This window comes from Gigantopelta aegis, chromosome 3 (genome assembly GCF_016097555.1).
Source record: "Gigantopelta aegis isolate Gae_Host chromosome 3, Gae_host_genome, whole genome shotgun sequence".
Classification (NCBI taxonomy): domain Eukaryota; kingdom Metazoa; phylum Mollusca; class Gastropoda; order Neomphalida; family Peltospiridae; genus Gigantopelta; species Gigantopelta aegis.
In genome coordinates, this window is record NC_054701.1 from 35,715,316 (window position 1) to 35,737,510 (window position 22,195).

At 37.0% G+C, this 22,195-nt stretch overlaps 1 protein-coding gene across 2 annotated transcripts in view; it reads left to right on the forward strand.

The window, feature by feature from the left end:
- LOC121367946 (fibrillin-3-like) overlaps positions 1 to 22,195 on the forward strand; it is an 81,767-nt gene that overhangs the window by 39,622 nt on the left and 19,950 nt on the right. The window contains exons 15-21 of one of the 2 annotated variants that reach the window (XM_041492415.1): positions 129 to 400; positions 2,370 to 2,543; positions 6,995 to 7,133; positions 8,518 to 8,789; positions 12,119 to 12,292; positions 19,822 to 19,960; positions 21,093 to 21,215. In XM_041492415.1, the coding sequence (XP_041348349.1) occupies positions 129 to 400; positions 2,370 to 2,543; positions 6,995 to 7,133; positions 8,518 to 8,789; positions 12,119 to 12,292; positions 19,822 to 19,960; positions 21,093 to 21,215 (1,293 nt within the window). The remainder of the gene's footprint in view (positions 1 to 128; positions 401 to 2,369; positions 2,544 to 6,994; positions 7,134 to 8,517; positions 8,790 to 12,118; positions 12,293 to 19,821; positions 19,961 to 21,092; positions 21,216 to 22,195) is intronic. The other variant, XM_041492416.1, reaches the window with a different exon arrangement.

Genomic DNA, 22,195 nt, shown 5'->3' on the forward strand with positions numbered 1-22,195 from the left:
CCGATGGTTTGGCATGTTATTAAATAAATATTATTTCCTTTTCTGTACTTCCAGAACTTCCTTCCTGGACGCCGTAAATAAAATGTGTTGAGTGCGTCGTTAAATAAAAACATTTCCTTTCCTTCCAGAACTTCCTAAGACGTGTCAACAAGTCAAAGAAGCAAATCCGATGTCACGTGATGGACTGTTTGATATATACCCACCACTTATGAAGGGTGAGCGACTGAAAGTCTATTGCTATGAAATGGACACGACGCCTGTCGAGTTTTTGGACTTCCCAAATATGAACGATGGAAATTATCCCGATGTTGAGAATCCCACGTGCGGTGCCACTGACAAGAAGATTAACTCACTCCAGATTGGCAGTACGATGTACGCTAAAATTAGAATAAATATTCAGGTAGGTAAAGTTACAGGTTTTTGTTGTTGTTGTTTGTTGTTGTTGTTTAACGACACCAGTAGAGCACATTGATTTATTAATAATTGGTTATTAGATGTCAAACATTTTGGGTAATTATTTGACATATAGTTTTAGGGTAAAGTTTAAAGTTTGTTTTGTTTAACGACACCAGTAGAGCACATTGACATTAACATTAGATGTCAAACATTTTGGGGTAATTTTGACATGTACTCTTAGAGTAAAGTTTAAGTTTGTTTTGTTTAACGACACCAGTAGAGCACATTGATTTATTAATAATTGGTTATTAGATGTCAACACTTTAAGTATGTTTCGTTCCAGTTGTCAAAATTGAAAAAAAAAGTAAACACGTGATAACTTGAAGAATTATAAAATGGAGCCCAATATCCGTCATATTAATTTAAAACGATTCAACATCGCTAATTTCCGTAAGTTTTTATCGGGACGAAATCGTCCGCAGTTTCTGAACTACAATGTACGCAAACTACTTTGCATTTTTTTTGTTTTTTTAAATAAGTCTTTGCGGATTTATTTTTTCACTTTCAGTACAAGCAAAAAATAAAATAAAAATAATAACTAGTTAAATAATTCACTATTATATATTATGTGCATGTACTTGCTTATCTTTTTTATTAAATCAGTGATATAGATTATATTTCATGGTTTTTTTGTCAAGTATGATTTATATCTCATCTTGTGAAGTTTGCAATCATATCACACTCGTCGCGCTATTTATTATATAACTTTTGGCAATTTACCTTTATTTCTAAAATGCCGTCAGCAAAATAGTCCCGGCTTTCTTACAGTGAAGATATCACTTTCTACGGTGACGATAACACCTTCTAGAGTGAAATAGTGAAATTTCAAACGAAAATGTGTTATCGTCACTGAGTCACTGATATTTTAAGATATTTCACTAAATGTTATATAATAAAGCTTTTTATGTAACTTGTGTTGAGTTAAATAATCAACAGTAGGCCTGTATATTATGTATTTGTGCTTATATCGAGTAATCCATACTTTAAAAATATATATATATACACTTCTCATCAAAGATTTGACATCATCAAAGTAATAATAAACATTACAAAAATATGTTTTGACATATATTTTTCTTTTAGATTTCTATTATGTGTGCATGGCACGGTCACATCCATATATTATGTACGCCAGAATGCTTCTAACAACAACTGGATTTAATTTTTTTTTTTTTTAAATACCGGAGAGACTATCCCTAGAATTCTCGTCCCCAAATTAGTTTGCCAACTAACTGAACTCAAATTCCAAGTATTCCAGACCCAACACGCTAACATGGCATGGTAAAAATGCAATTTTTGCTTTCTAGTTAAAATATAATTTTATATTTAGAATTATTTTACAAATGACCATTAAAAAATATAATGTCTTGCTCTTAGAATAGTTGTATGATAATTGGCGTACTTGTACTACTTGTAAAACGTATCGTGAATAAATCGAACCGCGAATAACTCGAACTGTTGCTACTTCATGAGCTATTTTCGATTAGCAGCAAGGGATCTTTTATATGCACCATCCCACAGACAGGATAGTACAAACCACGGCCTTTTGTTGCACCAGTCGTGGTGGACTGGCTGGAACGAGAAATAGCCCAGTGGGGCCAACGACGGGAATCGACCCTAAACCGATCGCGCATCAAGTGAGCGCTTTACCACTAGGCTACGTCTCAACCCCCCCCCCCCCCCCCCCCCCCCCCTCCCCCCCCCCCCCCCCCCTGGAAATAAGATGTATAATGCTGTTTTACTTTATTCCTTTATTCCATTGTCATCTAGTTTAAACGTCGGGTATTCGGGTCCGGGTCGAGTTTGAACCTCGAGTACTCAAGTCAAATAGTTTGGACTCATGGAGGCCCTAGTCCGTAGAAGGATCTCTATTACAACTGTAGGTAGACTGTTTGTGTATTTTATATTTTTAGAAACTCACCATAGTGCAGGACGCTACATTTGCTAAGGAGTCTCTGACTCTGATCAAGTATGGTGAAGCGGCTGATTGTTACACGCCACATCGTAATGGAGTAAAAGCAAGTTGTGGACCCATTGGATATTTCAGCATTGATCTTACCAATACCAACGTAAAAATTCATCCACAGGTATTAAATGTATAAAAAACATTGAACGAAAAGTTAAAGGCGTAGGCCCTAGTTTCAGTCCGTGACAATGGACATAAAATTTAGTTAAACTACAAACCTGTAATACATTAGGATACGGTTATAACAGAGAAAAACTAAAATCTGTGATGTTTAAACCGGGAAATACCATATAACAGTAACTACAGCGTGTCTTCATAACCATTACTTCTCAGACGAACGAACGTTTTTAGAACTATGAAAATCCATTTTGGGGTACTAAAAAACCCTGGATGACCAGAACCACTTCAGGTGTACGAAAATGAATATTCTAAATAATAAAATGTAAGACTAGTACTTCTAAGTTAAATGATCAAACCCGGCTTTAATAGTGAAAAATACATCATAGTGTTTAAAAACTAAGGTATGTCACTTTAAGCGCCCCCTGTTATTTTGGCCTTGGAGTTTGAAAGCTTGTATCATGGTCACAAATCTATGTCATAGAAACCCGGGCCCCGTTACACGAAGCTAGCTATCTTAGCCCTACGTTTACCTCAAGTGTATAACTACCGTATGCACTTCAGGTGATCTTAGCACTACGGTCGCTTCGTAGAACGGGGCCCAGAACATGTGCTATTTTTTTAAAGTAATTCTTTGTCGATAAATAAGGATAACAATCATGACATTTTAGGAAATGGTATTCATAACACTGATGAACATTTTATTGTAATATTTCATTTAATAATAATAATAATAATAATAATAATAATTTAAAAGAGTCGTCAAATTATCGTGGACAATGAACATGCCCAGCTTGCAGTCATAGAACGAGCAATGCAAAAGATATTGTGAAATATCCAAATCTTCAACTTCATCTTACCACATGACCTGAAACCAGTCACAAGGTCTTATATTATAGCTACAGTATACTTTATTATTATGTTGTACTTAAAACTGACCGATCTGTGGCACAATGAACAGTTGAAGTTTGTTTTGTTTAACGATACCTCTTGAACACATTGATTTATTAATCAACGGCTATTGGATGTCAAACATTTGGTAATTTTGACATATAGTCTTACAGAGGAAACCCGCTACATTTTTCCATTAGTAGCAACGGATCTTTTATATGCAGCATCCCACAGACAGGATAGCACATACTACGGTCGTGGTGCACTGGCTGGAGTGTGAAATAGCCCAATGGGCCCACCGACGGGTATCAATCCCAGACTGACCGCGCACCAAGCGAGCGCTTTACCACAACGGAAAGATACAAGAACTGACGTCTGTACCGTGGACAATGAACATGCCTAGCTTGCAGTCATAGAAAAAACTAGCATCATCATGAGCGAACATCCAAGAGATCCAAATCTTCAAATTCACCTTACCACGTACCCTGTTACAATGTCTTATAATATCGGCTTGTTTACAATAAAGGACACCATTCAATTCCATATGGGTCCAAAAATAAAGTTTAATTGTGGTACTCAAAACTTATATTTTTCTGATGTCGTATGTTTAGTTTGTAATTCCAAACTTTCCTTCACCAAGTATCACTGACAAAAACGTTATTACTCTTTCATCTGTCAACAAAGGGTGGTTACAGACACTACACTGGTATTATAACACCATGCCAAAATATATATTAAAAAATAATACAAAAACACAAACTAAATTAATGTTTATTTACTTCTTATAATGTATTCCAACAAATTAATGGTGTAATATTTGTTGTAAAACTTAAATATTTGATCTCTGCCATACGTTTACTATAATGGTATGCCATAACCATAAAGTGTTTCACACTTCATTTCTGTTTGTAACAGTTCATGGTAGATCTAACTAAAGTTTATTTCAATAAAAGTATGTCCATTTCACTACTGGAAAAAGTACCAATGGGCTTTATAATTCCAAATTTATGCTTATGGCAGTAGCTTCTTTCTTTTTCACCTTAAGTTTATGGACACTACAATCTTATATAACAAAACATAAATGCACTTCATCCATATAATATTGTGGTATTTATTTACCAGGATGTCCGATTCATGAACAATTGTAAACATAATATTTATTTTATGTAAGATTAAACTGAATGTTAAAAACCATGTATGCTCTTATGCATCACGTGACTAATAAATATGAATGTAAGAAATAACACAAAACTGTCAGTTGTGCTGAGATATATCTTAAAATTATAATTCCATTTCCAACTATTTGTAATAGGGTTATTTTAAAGGAACAATATACTATTTACACTCAGCTTAGACAGGCAAAGAACCTGAAATAGTAAAGTCAATAATATTTGGTTATAGACAATACCAAACAAAACCTGGGTTTTAGATATAAAATCATAATGTACATACACAGTATGTAAACATATACGCTGTCAAAAAAGTATTAATGTGCATTCTTTAGCTTAAAATGTTCGTGAAACTGAGAGAAAATAAAAGGTAACTTTGGTAACACCAAGTAAACAGTAACCTTGATAAAGCCAATGGTAAACATAAATTTGAACAAAGTCATTCAGCTTCGAATATAACTATAAAATGTTTTAAACAAAACATATAACATTTCCGATATTTAAATAATACAGTTTTAAAATGTTTTAGATGATTATTAATGGTTTCCATTTCATCAGCTGCAAATCTACTGTTTATGGCTGGATGTGACATCTGGTAGTGTCCATAACCAATCAACTCAACATATTTATTTTCAAAATGTTAACATTTCAGATGTAAGTATCAGGATTGTTACTTGTATTATGTTTCAGTATAACTTAATTTGTTTACTATATATGATTTGTTGTAAAAATAAATGTTATGAAAAGATTTCACTGATTTGTTTTCACATTTCAGCTTAAACTCTAAAAATATATGCAATAAAATTGTAATTTGCAAACATATATCATTATCATATGAAATCTCTATACTATTGGTATTACTGTTGACTTTTAATCACTTAGTTGTGGGCAAATTACATTTTACCACAAAGTTTCTATATGAATTGTTTTGTTACGGACACTACAAAGAATCCTTACTGAATGTAAAGCACCCCTAGTAGTGTGTTATTAGTAAGATTACATCTTCAGTGTTATGTCTCATTGTGAACTTAATTGTTTATGCAAGTTACATCAGTTTGCTCTGAATGTGCACGTTATACACTCTGATCCGACCTAAAAATGAGCTAAACACTCAACACATTTCAGAAATATTTTCAGCATGAGCAATGTTCTGCTAGTCATAATTTTGTTATTTTTAGGGTCAATGCTGGATGAAAATAACAATTACAAATTCAGCTATATTATTTATGTTTGTTCTTATTTAACATGTTGTAGCCTTATAAAATAATAATAATAAAAAAATTAAGTACATATTTTGGTATTTTTTATAAAGTATTTAAATTTATAATGATGCTTTTTGAAAGGTTACGGACACTACAGTTACAGACACTACAAATCCACGTTCAGTGTGTATTATTTTCAAAACCTTCAGCTACTTCACATTTCTATTACTTTGCAGAGTTTCTCCGGACATCTGACTTGTGACCCTCAAATAGATGTAGAATTATTTTGATAGTCAAAATTTATTAGATGGTTACGGACACTACATATTTTTTGTGACAAACCTATAAGTTACCTTAATTTTGTAAAATGTTTGTAACATTAAAAAATATAGCACTTTTTATCCCTAAATCATAAATACTAATTATTTGTGAGAAAATTCAGTCAACATGATTTAATTTCACTTATTTTTAAAGACGTAATGTACATATAGCATGAGGTATAGATTTTTAAAAAGCATAACGAACTAGTACATTTACATACATTGCAATAACGTTTGAATCCGAAGACCAATTTTTATAACATAACTCACATTTTAAACAAAATTGAATTCTCTGCAAACTACCGTCATTTTAACATAAAACATGTTGAATACATTTTCACAACAATAGGATGCTTTTAGTGAAAATGGAAATCTATAACGGTAAAAAGTACCCTAATTTGACCCACTAATCGACTGCACTTTGTATTGCAATGAGAGACCTGAAATGCTCTACAAAGTTAGGTGTGACCCATATGCATCTACACAAACCAAACAGTGATGTGTAGGGCCTCAGTATTTCATTGTAGGATAACTTAACATACTGACTCATCAATTGGTCCCTTTATTGTAAAAAAACCCCACCCGTATACATGTAGATACAATATACTTTATATTAAAAAATTGGACATAAAATTGACCGATCTGTTCTAGACAGCCTATACATAGGAGTTATGTTCCCAGGTTAGCGCTTTGAATCTCAAATGCAGGGGCGGCTGTAGGATGTTTCTAGGGAGGGGTGCATCATCAAATAAAGGAATAATACAGCAGAACTCGGTATACGTGAACGCAATTTTCATCGAAAAAGACCGAACTTACCCAACATATAAAACGATTAGCTCAACTATTACTTGCCATCATCATCGTTATTTTCAGCAAAAGTGGGAAACATATGGAACTGATTCAATCCAGGATATTGTGAGAACTTCCGGAGGTCAGGTAGTTCACGTCAATTGTGGAGGATACTGCGGCGGTTGTAGGCCAGTGGGCGACATTCGCATTGTCCCATTAAAAGGTATTTAGTTTAACACGACACTAGGACTGTATATCATTAGTTTGTTAATATCGACTCACAGATGCAAGGGAAATGTTCAAATAAATGTTTTCAATGTTAGTCATTTCATATCTCATTATTACAAAAAAAAATTGTTTGTTTTGTTTAACGACACCACTAGAGCACATTGATTTATTAATCATCGACAATTGGATGTCAAACGTTTGGTAATTGTCATATCTCATAATAAAAACACTGATTAATTATTCATATGTATATATATAACTATCTAACTATATAACTGTATATAACTAGAGCGCGCGCGAGAGAGAGAGAGAGAGAGAGAGAGAGAGAGAGAGAGAGAGAGAGAGAGAGAGAGAGAGAGAGTGAGTGAGTTAGGTAAAATAAGAAAAACAGACAAAGAGAGAATGGAGAGAGAGAGAGAGAGAGAGAGAGAGAGAGAGAGAGAGAGAGAGAGAGAGAGAGAGAGAGGGAGGGAGATGGAGGGAGAGTTAGGTAAAATAAGAAAAACACAGATAGACAAAGAGAAATGGAGAGAGAGAGAGAGAGAGATAGAGAGAGAGAGAGCGAGAGTGTGTGTGAGTGTGTGTGTGTGTGTGTGTGTGTGAGTGTGTGTGTGTGTGTGTGTGTGTGTGTGTGTGTGTGAGTGTGCGTGTGCGAGTGCGTGTGCGAGTGTGAGTGTGTGTGTGTGTGCGTGCGCGCGCGCGCGTGTGAGTGTATGTGAGTGTGTGCGTGCGTGCGTGCGTGCGTGCGTGTGAGTGTGTGTGTGTGTAAGTACGTGCGTGCGTGTGCGTGCGTGTGCGTACGTGCGTGTGCGTATGTGCGTGTGCGTGTGTTCGTGTGTGTGTGTGTGTTCGTGTGTGTGCGCGTGTGCGTGTGAGCGTGAGCGTGTGCGTGTGTTCGTGTGTGTGTGTGTGCGAGTGCGTGTGCGTGAGCGTGTGCGTGCGCGTGCGCATGCGCTTGTGTGTGTTTGTGTGCGTCTGCGTGTGCGTGTGCGTGAGTGTGTGTGAGTGTGTGTGTGTGTGTGTGTGCGTGTGTGTTTATTGTGAACTGTTTCAAACTGATGCGTACATCAGCGTTACTTAATACAGTTACTTGCATTCATTCTTAGCCGGGGGGGGGGGGGGGGGGGTGTCCGTGCAACTGGGAATTCCCCCCCCCCCCATAATCCGGCGTGTTGTTGCAGTGCGTACCAGTGTGCTTAGGCGGTTGTCAATCTTGAAGGTTTTTCTCACGCAATACGCGTTATAAATGTTTAAATATAAAATATAAATGTATTATAACAATACTAAAATTGATACCTTTCCTTTCTCAATAGCCAATAAATACAGAATAAGTTGGCGTGTTATTAAACAAATATAATATTTCCTTTCTGTACTTCCAGACCCTCCTGAGACGTGCCAGCAAGTGAAGGAAGCAAAGCCCAGATCGCCCGATGGACTGTACGATTTATACCCTCCACTTATGGGTGACAAGGTGCTGAAAGTATTTTGCTATAACATGTCCTCGACGCCTGTCGAGTTTTTGGAACTACAAAATACAAACGAAGGATTTTATCCTGGGGTGGAAAATCCTTCTTGTAGTGGCAGTGTTACTCCGATTAGTTCTCCAGAGAGTGGAAGTACGATGTACAATAAAATTCGACTGGATGTTCAGGTATGTATAGAGCCGGACCTAGCCTAAAATAGTTGTGGGTGGGTAACTGGGTGGGTGGGTTGCGGAGAACAGTAAAACAAAATGTACAGTAACATACGGCTTTTGTCAGACAGACAGAACGTGCACTTTTAAGCCAAAAAGTGTGATTTTTGGTATTAGAGAGTTTAAGATGTCCGTACGCGAAACGTCCGTGAAACGTGTGAGGTAGTTAACCAAAAAAAAGAAGAAAAAAAGACAGTTTAAGGTTTCCACTTTTCTCACGTTGACGTGTGGTATTAGAAATGCACACAAAACATCTGTAAGTACTGGATTCTTAAATATATGTTCATTTCTTGTAATTTGTTAGTGTTAACAGGAAAATACTGGATTAATTGATTCAAGGAAAATTGTATATATGTGTTGTATGAAACCGAGGTAGAGTTAGTACTGCACAATGGTTAAAAACATACCTGCTTTGAATTAATGATTTCATAGAAATCTTCGAAAAATTTCATGATATTCTTTAACACAGTGACTTAATGTATATTGCTTCGCTGTTAATTGCATGTTCATTTACTAGACAAAAGTGACGTGTGGACAGTCTTCTACGCATAAAAGCGCGAAGCACAACCGTGAAAAGGGATTTTACCGACCTAGATACTTTTTATTACGTAGAGAAATTTTAAACTCTCTAAATATTGTATCTCGTATCATTTACGCTTGGTACAGCCCCGAGTCCTGGGCCCAGATTTACAAAGCGATCTTAGCGCTAACATCACCTTAAGTGCATAAGGTAGTTATGTACGTAAGGAGATCTTAGTGCTAAAATCGTTTCGTAAAACGGGGCCCAGTTCCATGATCTTAGCGCTAAGATCACCATAAGCGCATAAGGTCGGTGTTATGCAATTTAGATGATCTTAGTGTTAAGATCGCTTCGTGGAACGGGGCTCTCGGGCTCATTTCACTAAACTTCGCAAGTTTACGTCTGCTACTAGCCGGTCGTGCGTTTGCACGTGTTTGGCATCAATTTCACGAAGAAGATAACATCATTACGGAAGCTGCAGTAGTTTAAAGACAAAAGAAAATTAAATATGTGTTCTTTTAACTATATGTGTTGAACTATAATAGTAATAAGAATTGTGGTTTTGTCGTAGAGTTACGTTTACGTGCAAAACTAGACTTACGATGTTTTGTGAAACTGGGCCCAGATGTCTAAGTTATCTAATATATACTGAGTCAAATTAAAAACTTCACAACCGTTTCATCTTGGCTAATTAGCAAATATGACAGAAGAACGTGTTAAATAAGGTATGTTTTATTGTAGAACGTCCAAAGAAAGAATAGGAATAAATGTTGAGTCAAAAATGTGTTCGATGCGCCCACAGCATTGTCAAAACCACAAACAGTCAAAATGGTAATTCACAAACAGGGTCGTCTGATGAAATCACAGGTTCAGTAGCGCGTGTGCACTCCATGTGTACCCACAACTGCGAGGCAACGCATCCTCAATGACTGCCTGATGCGTGTAAAGACTGCATTAGGGATACGGCACTATTGTTCCACTAATGAGGCACCAAGTTCCTGCAAAGTCTGTAGAGGGTTCCTGAGAGTGCGAAGGCATCTTCCCAGCACATCCCAGACGTACTCGATGGGATTCAGGTCGGGCGACCTTGAAGGCCAATCCATGACATTGATGCCCGCGTTCCTCAGGTAATCCTTTGTCAAGATGGCCGTGTGGGGTCTAGCGTTGTCATGCTGGAAGATCACGCCTGGACCATGAGCTGTCATGAAGGGCACAAGTTCCTGGGCCAGCACCTGGTCGCGGTATGCAGCAGCGTTGAGGTTGCCACGGATGACAAGAAGTTGAGAACGTCCCATGTCCACACAAAAAACCTCAAACTATTACACTCCCGCCTCCGAATCTGTCAACTTCACTGACACAACACTGAGCATGACGTTAACCATGTCGTCTCCAAACTCTCTGCCTGCCATCGGCCAATCGCAGTGTGAATCTTGATTCATCACTAAACACGGCTCTATTCCATTCCCTCTGAGTCCATCGCAAGTGGCGTTGTGCCCACATTTGACGTTGATGTCGATGAAACTGGGTCAAAGTGGGTCCAACATATGGCCGCCGTGCGTGGAGGTGAGCGGTTCGCAGCCGATTTCGGATCATTTGCGCGGACACCCGACGTCTGAAAAGTTCATTACTAGTTGCTGTGGCTGTCATGAAACGGTTGCGGAAATGACGTAACACAATATGACGGTCATCTGCCTATGACGTCATACGTGGTCTACCCGGTCGGGGGCGATCGGCTGTGGTGCCCGTTTGTCATACACGTGTCCGCAAATCATAAATTGCCCGTCGACTGCAACCCAACGCCCATGCAACATCAGTTACTGACGTTCCCGCGTGCAGCATGCCGACGGCACGTTCACGCTTCACATTTGTGAGGCGTGGCATCGAAACAGGTCGTAACAAACATCGTTTTAATGTGTTTTTTCGTTGTGTCTGACTACTGTGAGCAAGTAAGGATGAAAACACGTGTGGTATTTTAGTCACGTGACCAGTGGCACGTGCAAAACCACCTTTGTCTCAATGGTGTTGTGCACGTGCTATGGATCGGGTCACGTGGGCTGTGATGGGCTTCAAATGGAGTGTAGACATTGCCATTACAATATTTATTCCTGAAAAATACCAGCTTTCAACATTCATTGACTATATTCAAATTTTAGATTGTGAAGTTTTTATTTTGACTCAATATATTACACCTGGGATTCAGTTCAAAACTACATTTGATGAAAACTAGTGGTGTAACGAACTATCGATATATTGCGATAATCAGTGTCTCTTGTGACACCCAATAGCCGATGTATTTTTCGTGCTGGGGTATCGTTAAACATTCATTCATTCATTCATTCATTCATTCTATTCACTATTGCAAGACTATCACAATAATAGTTTAACTATCGCAATACTATTGCAATAGTAAAAGTGACCGCCTATAGTCATCCCTAATGAAAACCCACTCTGATCAGAGGAAACTCATTACATTTTACCACTAACAGCAATTGATCTTTTATATGTACTAGTAATTAAACTTTATCACACACAGGACAGCATAATGTTATAACACAGTCTTTAAATTTATTATATTAGCCGTGGCTACTGGGAAAGGACCCAGTGGGTCCACTGAGATGCAAAGCAATTAGACAGGCTAATTAAATATAAAGCGTGAACAAAAAAACCCCAAAAAACCCCCAACCAAAACGAATGAATGAAATGATGTCGTCTATACTAGCTTCTCTGTTACTTCTGTAAGTAGACAGTTTGCATTTTGTTTTGTTAGAAACTCACCATAGTGCAGGACACTACGTTTGCTGTGGGACCTCTGACCCCCGCCCAGTACGGCGAAGCGGCTGATTGCTATACGCCACACCGTAACGGAGTGCAAGCACACTGTGGACCTAAAGGACAGTTCGGCATAGATCTTACTGGTACCAACGTAAACATTCACCCACAGGTATTGTATATAAACATCTCGAAAAACATTTAAGTGTTCCATGTGTTCATGGGATAGGTTTTGTCAACATCGGTGCAACGGGCATTACAATTTCTAAAGTTCGTGACAAATGAAAATTCTTTCAATCGGGACATATAAACATGAAACGAAATGAAAGCTCGTTTAATATCATATAAATATGACTTTTAGTATTTTCGAATACACGCATTATGACAGCAAATAAACCTGAATGAAAGAGCTATTTAAATGTCTTACAGTTAATACAATGCGTTGATAATATTAATTTCTAATCATAATAATTGGGGGGGGGGGGGGGGGGGGTATAGGTCTAGGTCTTTCCTACACAGTGGTTTTGTCCATAATTTTCTAAGCAAGGTCTTCAGATGGTAATCAAACTGATCAAGCGTCTACATCCTTCTCATTCCTCGTCAGTATTGAGATATATAGTATAGTTTATTTGCTTTAAACCTTGCGGCTCATAGGCATACAATATACAATGATACGTAAACAGAAATATGTACATGAGAGATTATGTATTTAGAGGATAGACGTCCAAATGAGTTGAGAACGTAAATGTGCTGCCTGTTTGAGATATTTACCAAGATTACAGAGTTCGTTTTTGTTTTGAAAAGATAATAATTGTACAATTTTATACATATATAACGTCATTCTCAGGCGGCTTTCTTAATATAAGCTTTGTTTTGATGAACCTGTCATGTAATTGCATAACTATTTTGCGATGCCAATCCCGTGTAGAATATTAGAAACTTTACATATTGCTGCATCAAATGATGGTTGTTTTCTCGACAAAAAAACCTGCTTAGCCCTTCAACGTAACAAATATAGATTGGCCTAATACGCGGAAAAAGTTTACTTCATTATTCATTAATGTTGAATATAATATTCATTGATATTGAATATAAAATTCAATGATGCTAAATATAAACGTATTTAGTTATTAATCAAGAAATTGGCGTGTAAATCAAAGACACCGTATGACCAGATTTATGCTTGTCTTAAAACTATGCATTTGATGCGGCAATATTTTTCTTAATTAATAAACTTACATCAAAAGTTGACAATGAATCAAGCATTTAGTCCACAAATTAAACCATCCACTATGACATTGGATGAAGGCCTTGGCTTTGGACAAGCCTCCAAAAGATCCTGGCTAGAGATTTTCAAAGCAATCTTAACGCTACGATATCGTAAAACCGTAGTAAGCTGTGACGTCACACGCCATTGTGTAAAGTAAAAGTACATGACATAGGGAGAAATAAAGAATTCCCTCAATTTGTAACCAGTGCAGAGAATATGATATATCATGAGCCATTTCAAAGAAAAGCCAGGTTACATACTAGGAGAGAAATGTTGGTCACGATGATTACAAATTTTCTGCATGTATTACCTCTGAGGAAATTTCACTCTTTAATGACAGAAAAGTAAATACAGCAGGTCAATATAATGATTTAATTAAAATATCAAACAAGTGATACAATAGGTATATATGCATACAATATACACAATTAAAATTATGCAACACATTTCTCCCTGTTGACGTGACAATAGTAAGTGCCACAGTTATATATTTACATGTTATGATATATACATGAATTTATATTATAATTAATTAAAGACAGAAGAAGCTCTGTAATATTCTCAAATATTTAATGTAAACTTCAGAACCACATTTGAAAATGTTTCAAAAAGGAATCATTTGGGACAAAGCATCTTTTACCGTTTGTTTACACATATTTTGATTGGTCAACTATTGTTTTTTAAATATATAAATGGACACGTTGCAAGATAATACATTTACAGAAATAGACATCAAAAATATTCATATTACATTTGATATCACAGATAGTAAAGTTACATTTAAGTGTGGTTCCCTGAACCAAAAAACAAGGGGGGGGGGGGGTTACAGTAGTCCCTCCTTTCAAAGACCATCCTTAGGACATGTCCAATAGTGGTCACATAAAGCAGGTGGTCTCTCAGTGGATGTCAAATAACATAACAAAGATAGCAATAGGGACCTGACAAATATGGTCTTAAAAGGTACATGGTCTCTCAAGGGATAGGTACAATAATACTTCCTGCGATACTGATCGTTTAGCGTTGATGTCCAACCAGAAAGATTGCTCAGTAAAAGCTAAACATTAATCCTTGCCTACATGAAAATTGGCTATAACATACATATGTACATTAACAAGTAAATTTATGATTAGTGCACAGTCCAAGTGATTCTTATGGCACTTTCTGTCTGGTTCCTTACTCTCACCCAAATTGGAGTTTCAATTTTAATAATAAGTGGTAAATGATATGAAAACTATACTATCAGTTTTTGTCCTATCCTATTTTGATTTTTATTCACCTTACACACAGTTGCACTTGATCAATTATTTTGAAAAATTTGATCAAATTATGACCTCTACATGTAATTATTAACATTGCATTATGCTTGTCACAGTAGATTTTACAGTGAACGCTAACAGACTGCAGTCATAATAAAGACGATATACTAAAAAAAAGGTGGGAGGTTGCCCACCCAGACACCTCCGTTTCTGCACTTATCGTACCATAATTTGTTTTTTCATTATTAACTGACAATTTGTTGGTATGAAACTATTCAACAACTATATTATTGACAACTCCCAACATGACGGTCAGTGTTATATACTGACCCTATGGTCCAGCCCTGGATCATTTTACTGTACATCTTGAAAACATATTAGAATCATTAAAACACATCGTTACTTCCTCTATGATTTCAATGTAAACCTCCTTCACACAGATAAAAATCTGAAGTTACTGACCAGCCTCGGTGGCGCAGTGGTCTAAGCCGTCGGTCATAAGGCTGGTAGGTACTGGGTTCGGATACCAGTCGAGACATGGGATTATTAATCCAGAGTCCGACTCCAAACCCTGAGTGAGTGCTCCGCAAGGCTCAATGGGTAGGTGTAAACCACTTGCACCGACCAGTGATCCATAACTGGTTCAACAAAGGCCATGGTTTGTGCTATCCTGTTTATGGGAAGCGCAAATAAAAGATCCCTATGTGGCGACAGCGGGTTTCCTCTAAACAATGTGTCAAAATAACCATATGTTTGACAATAGCCGATGATAAGATTAAAATCAATGTTCTCCAGTGGCGTCGTTAAATAAAACAAACTTTACTCTTTTTTTTTACTGAGGTTACTGAATGTTCAAGTTGCATGTGCATGTTTATGTCTCAGGCTGATGGTCCTCCTGGAATAGCCTTTTCTGACCCCTCTTCTCTCTGTATCTTTTTTCGCGTGCTGCATGTCTGCCATTTCTATCCCGGGCACCAGTAAGCCATTTGCTAACAGCTGAAGCCACCTGTTGGCGTTCACAAGCCGCCAGCTGCGTGTTCCTCTTTACAGCCCCTGCATAAATGGTAAAACAGACAAGAAATAGTAAAATAATGTAGGACATCTTTAAATCATTATCAGAATAAACAAGTGAACAGTAAAACAATTCTAAGTTTGAACCTGAACAAAGTACAGGTAAAAAAATTTGCTAAATTTTCTTTGCTGTCTGAAAATTAAGAGTTTATAGTAGCTATGAAATTAAATGAACCATTGATGCTTATTTTTGCAAAAGCTTTCTCAAAACAATACCACAATAGTTGATATCTTTAATCAGTTTGCAATGTACATGTATCTTTGACCCACAAAGAGTGAGCTCTTCAAATTATGCGAAAAAGTTACTCAAGGTCCTCAAATGATTAAAACCAACATTATTTAAATATTGGCTATAGAAAAGGCGATAACTTAGTCTTACAAGAAGCAATCCAGATTTACTTACGGTAAACAGTTTCCCACAGGCGTGTTTCTCCGAATGCATGGCCCTCTTCACTGGTTCATCTAAAGTTCTGCCCACAACGTCAGCCAGTACAATGACCTATTCGAGAGAATATGAAAATAATATTAAGTCCGGCATGCTACATACGGCTGGTGTTATTTACTACTGTCCAGGACAAGTGAAGACTGGTGCTTTACACATGACCCTGTTTGAATGTTTTAAATTGTACACATTTTTTATTAATGTCCTCTCCAGAATGTAAATCACAGAAAGTACAAATAACTGAGGTTTATCTGTCTTCTTGAAATGTAAAAACTGTGCCCTACCTAAACAAATACCGAATGTGTAAAGAAATATGTTAACACTCACAACTTTTTGTTGGAAGTCATTGTGTTTGAGGTATGTCTCAAAGGCATCAAATTCTTCTAATGTTGTTATGGGCAGCATGGCCTCCTCCGGGAGCTGTACCTCCTCATTTGTCCCATTTATTTGTCTCAGAACAGACTTGAGGATGCTGCCTTGTACCATTTGGGTTTCCTTAATTGCCTCCAGAGCTTGAAAAATTTTCTCCAGAGCATTCTGATGAGTTAATTCACCTATGATGGAATAATACTGAAGGAATATGGATGCAAATAACTTAAAACAAAGCTGCTATAATACAATACAAGAACATATTTAACAGTGAAATAAACCTCTGTGTTTGCCTGCAAGAAATTACCTATTTTGAAACTAATTAACAAGATGAAAATATCTAGAAAAAAAATAACTTGATGAGAATAAATAAGCTGTAGATGGTTCAACTGCAATTGACGATCAATGCAGCAAGACTAGCTAGCTGTTATGACGACATTTCTATAGACAATTTAATCAAATCTTCATTCTTTACCTGCATTTAAAGACACTAGGTTGTCATATACCTGACTGTATTTGGCTGGCAGGTATGTCTTACATAGCACCACAAGCAGGTAATTACTGTACACATACAAAAACACATTTTGCTTAGATGTAACTCCTTGGAAGCATTTTTGTTTTCATCAGTCCAATTACACGGAGGGAAAAATAAATTAATACTGTCTCTGATCCCACTCCCCCCAAACGAAAGTAATTTCGTCTAATATCAGACATCGATGTTCTGAGATGACCCCTAAGGTATGCACATTTTGACATGCGTTTACAACAGTTAAGAGAACTAGAGATTGTTCATATGGTTTTCCGCCATGTTTCCTTCGAATGTATGTATTGCCGTTTTTGATACTACTTCAAAAGAGTGCCGTTACGCTGAATGTAGTCAACATTATCAAAACTCTTCTAAGGTAATCTCAAAAACGGCAATACATACATTCGAAGGAAACATGGTGGGGGAAAAAACTTAATATATCTAATGTTTACAACCGATTTCAGTAAAAAAAAAAGAAAAAAAAGACGTCACTACGTTGTTTTGTGACGTAGATTGGCCACACTGGTAGTAGCGCTTGGGGAAGCCGCCCACAAACATTTAGATAAAGAAAAGACTTTTTAGTTATACAGCGATTAAGGACTGCTAAAATAAAATCGTAATTTATCTGCATCTGTTATTAGCTGGACATATTTTCTGCTTATTGTATTACTTTATTTTGATTATGGTACAAAATTACCAAATCAGATACGAAATTAATATGTAGTATAGAGCAACCAAAGGGAAGTTACTCTAAACACGTTTTCGCCTTATTGCAGAAAATATGTCGAATTGTTTAGCCGTGCTTGTACCCTCTCCACTACATTAAACACATACATGATGATAAAAAAAAATGAATGTTTGCATAATCTAGGAATAAAAAACTAAGCGAATACGTAACAATTGTCTTTTACAAGTGAATAGAAGTTATTTAAAAAAAAAATTCAATTATGGGCAACCATTTTTTAAAACTTTATCAAGCGTGTTCATGTTTTAAACGTATGTTTTTTCAAAGAACATTGTTTTAAGAAGCAATTTACAGAATTTTCATAATTTTAAATTCATGCCCGTATTTACTGTTGATTTATGAAACGGGCACCTGCAAACCGACACAGGTGGAAAGAGACGTAACTCGAAATTATTTTGATGTCTTATTATTTGGCAGTAAACTCATTAAACCATGCCTGAACAGTTAAACAACACTAATTAACATTATTATGGACTCTGCAATAGTTGTTAACACACCTGAAGAATATTTATGATGAAACACTAATTTTGTTTTAATGTTTTTGTTCTGTGGAGGTCCATATGCTTTAGTTAACATAAAAAAGGTGATAAACAATTACTAGTTTGTTTTAAAAAATGCTTGCTCTATGCTATATTATGGTACAAAATTTCCAACTACGTGTGCATGTGGCTGTCCATTGGTGTTGTTAAATATGACTGTGTTAATGCGTTGTTTGAGTAAATCACTTTTATTTATTTAATAAACTGAGAGAATCATTGAAATGACAGTCACAGTAACTACGACACTTGGAACTAACACTTCAAAGTGATGAACCGATTGACCAGCCTCGATAATGTGTTGAATTGCCCGCCATGTTTTACTTTTAAGTTTTAGGCTACTTTCATACGAAATCTGACGTGACCTATGTGCTCATTCTTGGAATTAGTTATGTGTTAGTGTAACCGGTTTTTTAAAGTACGTTTCTGCACATACTTAGTTGTACAACGAAACAATTACCTGTAGTATATTGAGAAGAAACTAATGTTCAAATTCCGTTGAGCCCGAAAATGGCGCCCGATCAATTTACCGCAAGAAGGTTCGAAATCTCGTGAGAGGCACCGGCAAGCGCATGCGCGGTGGTAAATCCCACACACTCGCAGAAAATGGCTAAGTTTTGCAAATTTTCAGATGTAAAAAATGACAGCTAAATTTAATTTTATGTCAGTTATTGAATATGTACACTTTATTTTAGGCAAAATATGATATCTTTTCATTAAAAAAAAACCCCGGGCATCTAGCCCATGTGGGGCCCATCTCACGCCCACTCCAAAGCCCACCTCGAGCCCCTGCCCATCTGTGCCCAGCACGCCCATTGACAACCCATGCAGGGCCCACCTAGGCATGTTGGCTGGGCACGCTGTTCTAGGCACAAACCTCAGCTATCTGTGCTGTCTGTCCAGGGCATTGGTTTAATTGTTAATTGTTAGTGGTTAGTGAGAGAGAAGAGAGTGTAGTGGCATTACACCTACCCACTGAGTCGTTAAAACTCGCTCTGGGTTGGAGCCGGTACCGGGCTGCGAACCCTGTACCTACCAGCCTTAAATTCGAAGGCTTAACCACGACGCCACCGAAGCCAGTCTCTGAATCTCAAAAACAGGAGCGTATGCAAGATTGTTTTTCTAGGGAGAGGGTGCATCATCAAATAAAGACATACTACACCAGCACCAGGAATATAAACGCCACCTTCGTCTAAATCCAAACTGATCCAACATATCAAATCATTAAATGCATACATTAATTACTGAATTTTCGGAGCACTTTAAATCTCAGGGGTAACGGTGCTCACCCCTAGCACTTTTCATCTAGAATGTTTATTAGCTCAAAGACTAATTACCATTATAGTCATCATCATTTTCAGGAACAGTTATAATGTATCAGAACTCCGTCTATAAACGCAATCTTCCACGCAAAAACCTCGAACTGACTAAACATAAAATGATTAGCTCAAATAGTAATTACCATCGTAATCATTGTTATTTTCAGCAACAGTGGGAAACGTTCGGGCAGGATTCATTCAAGAACATCTCGATAGACTCCGGAGGTCAGAAGGTTAACATCAGTTGTGGAGGATACTGCGGCGGTTGTAGGCCTGTAGGCGATCTTCGCCTTGCACCACTGACAAGTATATAGTTTAATAAGACACTAGTCAACATAGTCCTTTATAATTACAGACACGGCAGAACAGGATGGGGGCTGGGGAATTCTAGCCCCCATCCCCCAATAATTCTGAATAAGAAAATATTATTGGTAGTAAATCTTAAGGCAGAGAAGAATTTTACTTGTACAGTGCAAAAAATTGCGTTTCAGGACATCTAGTGTTCAAAGGTTTACGGGAGAGCATACCCTCGAACCCCTAGAAAATGTGCTTTGCTCTCTCGATCTGAATCAGTTCCCATCCCCCCACCCCCATGCCTACTTGCTTTCGCCGTGCATGAATTAGGTATCATTAAGTTGTTGATAACGACTCGTATATGCATGTTACTTTTTTAAGAATAAACATTAATGCTTAGTCATTTTAAATTTCGTGGTGCGCTATCTAAATATTGATGCCACAAGTCTCTCTCTTCCTTACAGTCTGTCCCTTTACTCGGTTCTCTTTCTCTTTCCTACCACTTTCTCTTTATCTTTCCTATCACTTTCTCGTTCTCTTTCCTACCACTTTCTCTTTCTCTTTCCTACCACTTTCTCTCTGTCCACAAAGCCCTCGTTAGAATTGTTATTGTTTGTGTAGTAATAGAAGTATATAATAATGATGATGATAATAATAATAATAATAATTTTATTATTATTATTATATCAAATAAAATCACACCACATAACATTACATTATAGTAGTAGTAGTAGTAGTAGTAGTAGTAGTAGTAGTAGTAGTAGTAGCAGCAGCAGCAGTAATAGTAGTATTATATGTAGTTGCAGTAATAGTAGTTGTTGTTGTAGTAGTAATAGCAGTAGCGGTAATAGTAGTAGCGGTAATAGTAGTAGTAGTGGTGGTAGTAGTAGTTGTAATAGTGGTAGTAGTAGTAGCAACAACAGTAGCAGCAGTAGCAGCAGCAGTAGTAGTAGCAGCAGCAGCAGTAGTAGTAGCAGTAGTAGTAGTTATGTAGTAGTAGTAGTAGTAGCAGTTTGTAGTTTGTAGCAGAAGAAGAAGTAATATAGTGGTAATAGTGGTAGCAGTAGTAGCTATAGTAGCAGCAACAGTTACAATGGTAATACTTTGTAAATTTAAGCTATTAAATATGAACATCTATTTTCAGACATAAACGAATGTATTGGAAATATGCATAACTGCGATGTTAACGCTGTGTGCACCAATAACGATGGGTCATTTACGTGCACGTGTCAGGCTGGTTTTTCCATGGACGCAAATATCTGTAAAGGTAAGAGTATTCATTGGAACCTGGGCAGTCATTATAATTATAATTATAATTATAATTATATTGATATCCCAAATCATAAATCATTGGTGATTACAATATCATTAAACAACAGCAACCAACTAGTGGTAGTACCTAAAGTACTAATTTAAATTACACGCCCCCCCCCCCCCCCCGCCATGTTTTTTGTTTATTTCACACAATTCGAAAACGAAAACGAAACAAAACTACAGGCGTACCACCATTAGGTTGTTTTCCCATTGATGACATGGTGCAACACAATCTGTATAACTGCACACTTTTTTAAATGCAACCTTTCTCCGAGTGAAACCTGTTTATCACGTCATGAATTCGAAACATCACTAAGGGTTATGGTACAGGTCAGTTTCTGCATAAACATACTCCTAGTATGCATGCTTATTGCACACGTTCGTTTTAGATGAAGTGACAGACCCGGTGGGGCAGGATATGCTCATATTTCGCGAACACCTGATATCATCACTGTTGTGACAGTGATTCATGAGTGCATGTCATCACAGCTGTACTTATTTTAATGAGCTGTCAGGTGCTAGGTTTGCTTTAGTAGATAAGTGAGATTGGCAGTCCTCTTTGTGACGGTGCAAGATGGATGAAATATCCAGTAAAGGATTTCCTCAGGATTGAAAGCCCTGCTATTGACAAGGATAGAGAATCATAGAATCAACACTATTTTGCCAAATGCCAATTAGGTACGGCTCTGATCACGTATTACGGTTTTGTCGTTCTGCTTTAAAAACCTCTTGTTTTTACTAACACAAAATTATCGTAAACAACAGAAGATAAAATTCCGCATGTAATAATACTTATCTGAACCGCGAGCACAATTTACTTTGACTTTTTAAAAAATTATTAATTGTTTGTCTTTTCCACCTATCTATCAGAAATATATTATAATGCTGACAAAAAGGCGATTTCTACCTAATGTATTACAGTTTAGTTCCATG